The following is a 6,817-nucleotide window of genomic DNA, read 5'->3' as shown; positions in this document are numbered from 1 at the left end:
AGCCTTTAGGCTAAACTAAAGTCTAGTGTGGACTATAGTCTTGTCTATAGAATACACTATATTCTAGTCTATAGGTGCACTATAGTATAGTCCATAGTTTCCAGAACTCTAGTCTGGTCTGGTCTATAGTATGAAATATAGACTAATTTACAGTCTGAACTACAATTTAGTCTTTGGTTTGGGCTATATCCTAGTCTATTGTCTTGATAGTAGTCTATTTAATAAACTGGACTATCGTTTAGCCATCCATCTACAGTCCAGACTATAATCTTGACAGTAATCTAGGCTAAAGTACAGTATAAAGTCAGGCCTATAGTCTTAAATATGAAATCGTTTAAAATCAAGTCTAAAGTCTAGTATAAAGTTATTATCTGTCTAAAAGTTGGTCAGCACTATAGTCTGGAATATAGTCAAGTCTACAGTCTAGTCTAAAGTCTGGTCTATATTTAGTCTAGTCTAGTCTATAGTCTGATCTATGTTTTATATTCTCTAGTAAATAGCAATGGCTATAATCTAGCATATGCCTTATACATACTCTGGACTATATTATATTCAATATTTTGGACTTTAGTTCATGTTAATTAAGTTCATGTCAAAACATGTAAGAATTATAGTACAGGGTATTATATGATCGACCTCGCCGATCATATAATACCCTACACCTATTACAAAAATGAAATGTGATTTAGCTTTTTTAATAAAGCATTTAAGTTGAATTGTTAGTACATTGCTTCAGACATAATTAAGCCATTTATTATTGAATAAAATTGTGGACATTTAAGACAGATTATGAAGGGGGTTTTTATAGGGGTTAGAGTCAAATGAGGCACTATATTATTCATGAGGATCATCAATGCAAGTTTAGAACTTATTTTTGCAGCTTTTTGACGAGATACGAGTATATTAAACATAATTATGAATTAAATGTCCTATTCGGCAGGTTCAGTTGTATGGGTAAAATAAAGAATCGATGTTAACCATTTTCAATATCCGATACCGTAGATCATGTGTCAAATTTCATTCAATTATCTTCAAAATTCCGAACATTAGTTTGATTACAAGATTCATAAGCCCTATTCGGGGTTTCAGTTGTATGAGGGCTTGGTCAAATAATGAACCGATCTTAACCAGCAATAGGGTTCGTCCCCGGGTCAAGAGAAGATCATATACCAAATTTCATTAAATTATCCTTAAAATTGTAGTTTGATTACAAGGTTTACATGGAGGGGCAGACGAGCTGACATGGCTAAATCGACTCAGAAAATGATTCTAAACCGATTGGTGTACTTTAAGGTGGATATAGGACAAGTATTATTGTGCGTTACAAACATTAGCACAAGCCCAATATACCCTTCCCATTAAAGTGCTGTAGGGTATAAATACTTTGGGCACAAAACTGAATCATCATCTAGTCCGCGTATCTCTATATACGTTATCTCAAATTTAACAGACGACCTTCGTTTGTCAGCTTCTTTTAAAAGTAACAACATTTAATACTCTTTATTAAATAAAACAGTAAAAAAATAGTTTCATACTTTTAATTTGATACATTCTCATAAACCAAAAACCACATGTGATTATCTAATGTGCAAAAAATTAACAACAACAACAGAAAACCCCAGAATTATGAAAATAAAAAAATCCTTGAACAAAAGAAATTCTAAGAAAACAACCTTTTTGTAACCGACACGTCCTAATTGGAAAGATGAAATGATGACTCTTGAAGTGAAGACAAACATAATTTACGTGTAAACTACCAAGTAAATATACAAACATACTCATCTGAGATGTTTGAGCATGGGTGTGAGTGTGAGAGGTAAATTGATCGCAGTGATGACTATAATAATGAGAGAATAAATTGAACTTAGTCATCAACAAGTGCAGTTTATATTAAGGAAGAGGGTTAAAACAATAAAGATAGCAAAATAATATTCAAAATTTAACAGATACTTTTGCACTATGTATTTAGTAGAGATGCAAAAAGTTTAAACTTGAAATAAAAATTGTACTTTTTGTGGACTTTAAATACTTATAAAAATTTTTAGTATATTTGAGATAAAGAAGATCCATACCAAAACTTTATTACCTAAGAGTGATATTTCATGTTGTGTTGTGTCTTCCCGAACGTAAAAAATTAAATTGAAACTTATTTATTAACCCTTAATAAATACGATAGTAATCCGTTAGCATTCAAAATCCGATCATGTTCAATACTGTGTTAAGAGGAATGAGAATATACGCTCGCAAAACGGCTGAGACATAAATCAATCTGAACCAATCACCCAAAAAACCAATTTCATAAGCGACAATTTATTAGGTCAGTACCTTTAAAATTATTTGATTGCTCAAAACTGTAAAAACTTGATCTATGATAGCGCTATATGCATCAATATGCTTGACTGTCTGAGAGTATGAGCCTGTTTACCAGAAATTTACAAAATGACATTGAAATCCAGTCATTGCACATAGCACAACAAAAAATGTTTTGGATCCAATTTTTACTAGATATCAATCAGAATAGAACTTACCGATATGTTCTATCCTTCTTATTCTTTTCATATTCAAACTGGAATTAATGACCCTACTTCTTAGCATATTTCAAAGACAAGTGGTAATTCTCAGGCAGCTTATCCACACTCTATTATTTTTCTCTTTAAGTGCTTCATTGATAGTACCCTTCCGGAAACAGATTAGCCTTTCTGAAGAGTGTGTCAGGGTTTTGATGTCTTTAACTAATGATTACACAAAGTAATTTATTACAAGGTCAATTGACCAATTACAATTACTTATAATTTTAATTGAAGTTTAACTACAATTATATGTAATTGTAATTTGGGTATCACTGATTTCAAAGGCCATGTTATTATAGGGAACAATGTTCACATTTACAAGCATGCAATATGGAATGCAATTGTAATTGGCAAAAATTCATTTACACTTACATGTAATTGCAATATGAAAAACTTCAGTTACAATTACAAATATTGTAATTGGCTAAACTTCAATTACAATTAAAAGTAATTGTTATTGGCAAAACTACAATTACAATTAAAAGTAATTGTAATTGGAAAAGCATTAATTGCAATCAATTCAAATGTAATTGAAAATGCGATCATTACCCCCAAGCCTTATCGAGCTCTGTACTATTTGTTATTGATAGGTTCTCATCAGACAATTTTAATAAAAACCCAGGGGTACCTCAATATTCTGTTCTTTCTTCTCCTTTACGATTTTTGGATTATTGGACAATGCAGTAAAATATAAATGATTCACTAAATCTAGACCCAACTACAATCTGTGGATCGTGCGTATAGAGTTAACTTTAACACTTAAAAGAATCCAAAAATAAATCATTAACACTATACGCTTTTGTAGATATATTGCTCATTTCAATGCTCAAGATACTCGAAAACAGATCACTCAAGTTTCAAATCGGTTGAAGACATACTTCATTCCATGTTATCTTCATATTATTTACAACCCTTATATACGACAAAAATGGAATACAATTCTCTTGTATGGGTCGGTGCTTCAAAGACTATTTTGGGTACCACGTATATACATAAGAGAATGAAGGTACTTAATGATGATAGCAGGGTATCCAACTTTATTGATTCCCTGGAGCAATACGGTATGCATTTCACTATTCTATCGATATTACAATGGAAGGTGATTATTAATTAGTTCCTGCATTCGAAAGACGAAAGTATTATATAAATCCGCAAAGTACCATTCCCGTGATTACCTTTTGTCTTTTTTTTTTCAAAGTGTTAAAGCTCCCCGAATAGTTGTTCATTTTGGAATTATTTAAAAGTTTTCTACATTTTCGCCGAACTGCAATATAGTTAGAATCTGCAATGGTTATTACAATTGTCTAGAACCCTGCCGATTCCTAACTTTTTAAATATGCTTACTGTGATCCTCTTTCTTAAAAAATAATTTTAAAATTTTTAGCTAAAATCACATTTTGTATTTGCTATGGTATAAGTACTATTTTACCAATTTGTTTGTCCTTCTCTATTAAGAGTAATCAGATATTACTCTTTATCCACAAAAAAACACATATTCAATTACACACATCGTACCGCAGTCGCATAAAAGACAAGTTCAAATTTCGCACATGTTCCGCTTAATATTACTTTTTTATTATTGTTAATTTGTTGTTGCTGTTGTTATTTTGCTAAAAACACACTTAACTTTGGTAATCTTTTTTTTTTTTTTTTTGATTTTATTTGTTTTTGTTTTTATCTAGTGCGCCCATCAATTATTTATTCCCCCTTAAGTTTGCCGGAGATGATCGAGATTATGTTCGGTGTTTTATTATGACGACGGCGACGACTTCGAAGAGTAAAAATAAAGTGTGCGTGAGTTAAGTGTACTGACTGACGGTAATTCTATTTAACGATCTCATCATACATATAGTTTTTATAAATTTATTATGGTTTTTTTATTTTTCGCCTTTACTGTTGTTATTGTTTCTGTCCGTCGTCGTTGTTATTATTATTACTGACAGTTGAGATTCTTTTAAAACATACGCTCATTATTCGTCAAAATAGTGGAGTGTAGTGCGTTTTTTTTAGTATAAAATGGGAAGCCCATCATCGTAACGACATCAGTACAATTTGTCAACTCGCATTGAAAGAATTCAATTCCTTATCTGTGTCTTTTTTGTGTAAACGTGTGTGTGATTTATTTGTTAAAGTGTTTCATCACTTGTGGATTAAGCTAACCTAGACCTAGAAAAATTTACCAGATATCATTAAAAGAACTCCCGCTATAAGAAGTGTTTCTTTTGTAACTCTGACAAATAAAAAGGATAAATTTAAAATAAATTTTTTATATTAAATTCTTTAAAAAAAACACAAAAAAAGTTAAACAAAATGTACAAGTTCGGTTTCGTTTTATTGTTCGCCGCTTTATTCGCCTTTGTCTTGGCTCGTCCTGCTCAAGATCAATCAGCTGATGCTGCTACAACTACCACTACACCTGCCACCATCATTAAACAGATCGATGTCAATAATCCCGATGGCAGTTTTAACAGCAGGTTGGTATTTAAGATATTGGAAACAGATTTAGGAAATTAATTTTTTTAACAAAATAATTCATGATCCTTTATGATCAGTGGCCAAAATTGATTAAACATTTTCTTAAATCTGAAACATTATTTAAAGAAAAGCTTTAATTAAAAAAATTTAAAACTTTCTTAAAATTAAAAAATTCTTAAAAAATATTTAAATATTATTATCAAGATGGTTTTAATTCAAATTTAGTTTTTAAATGTTAAAAGCTCTATCAAGACTCTAATAGGAATTAAAGCTCTAATAACAATAAGATTCAAGTTCGTCTATTTTCATTAAACGATCCAATTTAAAGCTTAAAAAGTTGTTCTAAATATTTTAATAACGATCAATTTATTTAGCTTGTAAAGAGCTTTAAGTTCTTTTTTCATTATTTTTAAAGCTTAGATACTTTTTAGTTTTTTAAAGGTTAAAAGCTCTGTAACAATCAATACTCTAATAGGAATCAAAGCTCTAATACCAATAGGATTCAAGTTCGTCTATTTTCATTATACGACCCAATTTTAAGCTTAAAAAGTTGTTCTAAATATTTTAACACTGATCAAGTTAATTAGCTTGTAAAGAGCTTTAAGTTCTTTTTTTATTTTCTTTAAAGCTTAGATACTTCATTAAACTAAATATAAAAAATGTGTACATATTTTTGCCTTTTAAATATCTAGACATGATAAAGACCTTTTGAAATTTATATAATTTCAAGATCATTAAAATCTAGATAATCATAAACACAACTTAATCACAAGAAATCTAATATAACTACTAGAGCAAAACGACCTCCAGACAATGATATTTAATGCTTCTAGTTATCTATGGATTTGCTAGAATAATTCTTGATATTTTAACAATAACAAGAATTTGTTAAGTTTTACAATAATAATTATTAAAACTACTTTATGATTGTTTTTAAAAACACAATTGTAAAACATTAACAATTAAATTATCCCTCTCTCTTTCTCTTTCAACAGCTACGAAACCTCCAACGGCATCAAAGTCGAAAATGTCGGTTACATGAAAAAGATTTTAGTGCCCCGCACCGAAACTGAAGACGGTCAAGTTATTGAAGAACATGAAGAATTGATTTTAGTACAAACTGGCTCTTACAGCTATTTGGATCCTGAGGGTAATGTTATCACCCTTAAATATGTGGCCGATGAAAATGGTTTCCAACCTGAAGGTGATCATTTACCACAACCCGTTCAATAGGAGAAGACACTGCAAATGACTCAATCCAAAATTGTACTTAATTAGTTTAAAGATTTAAGAATATTTTTTAGTTTAAGTTAAATGTATATCTATGAGTAAATATGCCGAATAATACTTTGTATAAAGAAAATGCTCCTTTAAGTCACATAAAATTAAAATACAATACGAATAAATGATAAATGAAATTTTAAGAAGAAATCATGAAAAAAGTCCCCTTTTTTAACACAAAAAAATAATAATAATGATAATGCAGAAAAAGTGTTAAAGATGACGTCAGTTGCATATTCGATTAACTTATTTAACGAGTAATCGTGCTAAACTTTGGACTCAGCTAAGTGACACAGACTTTGAAGAAGTCAGTTTTGTTAGGAACAGTACGAACTTGGACCTAGTCCTCATTTAAATTAAGAGCCTTCTCAGACTAGTGGTTAAGCGCCTTTTTTGAACACACTTGTGTATATAGCCAACTAAATTTGAATCTGGCAGCAGGATCAGATTTTTGAGATATCGTATCCTATGTATAAATGACACAGACTTTG

At 30.3% G+C, this 6,817-nt stretch overlaps 1 protein-coding gene across 1 annotated transcript; it reads left to right on the top strand.

Moving 5' to 3' along the window:
- The first annotated feature begins 4,583 nt into the window (after positions 1-4,583).
- Positions 4,584-6,476, top strand: LOC111689041 (endocuticle structural glycoprotein SgAbd-4). The gene is made up of 2 exons (XM_023451548.2): positions 4,584-5,044; positions 6,041-6,476. Exons 1-2 carry the CDS (start codon positions 4,881-4,883, stop codon positions 6,276-6,278), a joined length of 402 nt encoding a protein of 133 aa, XP_023307316.1. The 5' UTR covers positions 4,584-4,880; the 3' UTR covers positions 6,279-6,476.
- Positions 6,477-6,817: the final 341 nt, after the last annotated feature.

Source organism: Lucilia cuprina, chromosome 6, assembly GCF_022045245.1.
Source record: "Lucilia cuprina isolate Lc7/37 chromosome 6, ASM2204524v1, whole genome shotgun sequence".
In the NCBI taxonomy this organism is placed as follows: domain Eukaryota; kingdom Metazoa; phylum Arthropoda; class Insecta; order Diptera; family Calliphoridae; genus Lucilia; species Lucilia cuprina.
The sequence above is the reverse complement of the archived record's forward strand: the minus strand, read 5'-3'. Positions and strand labels throughout refer to the sequence as shown.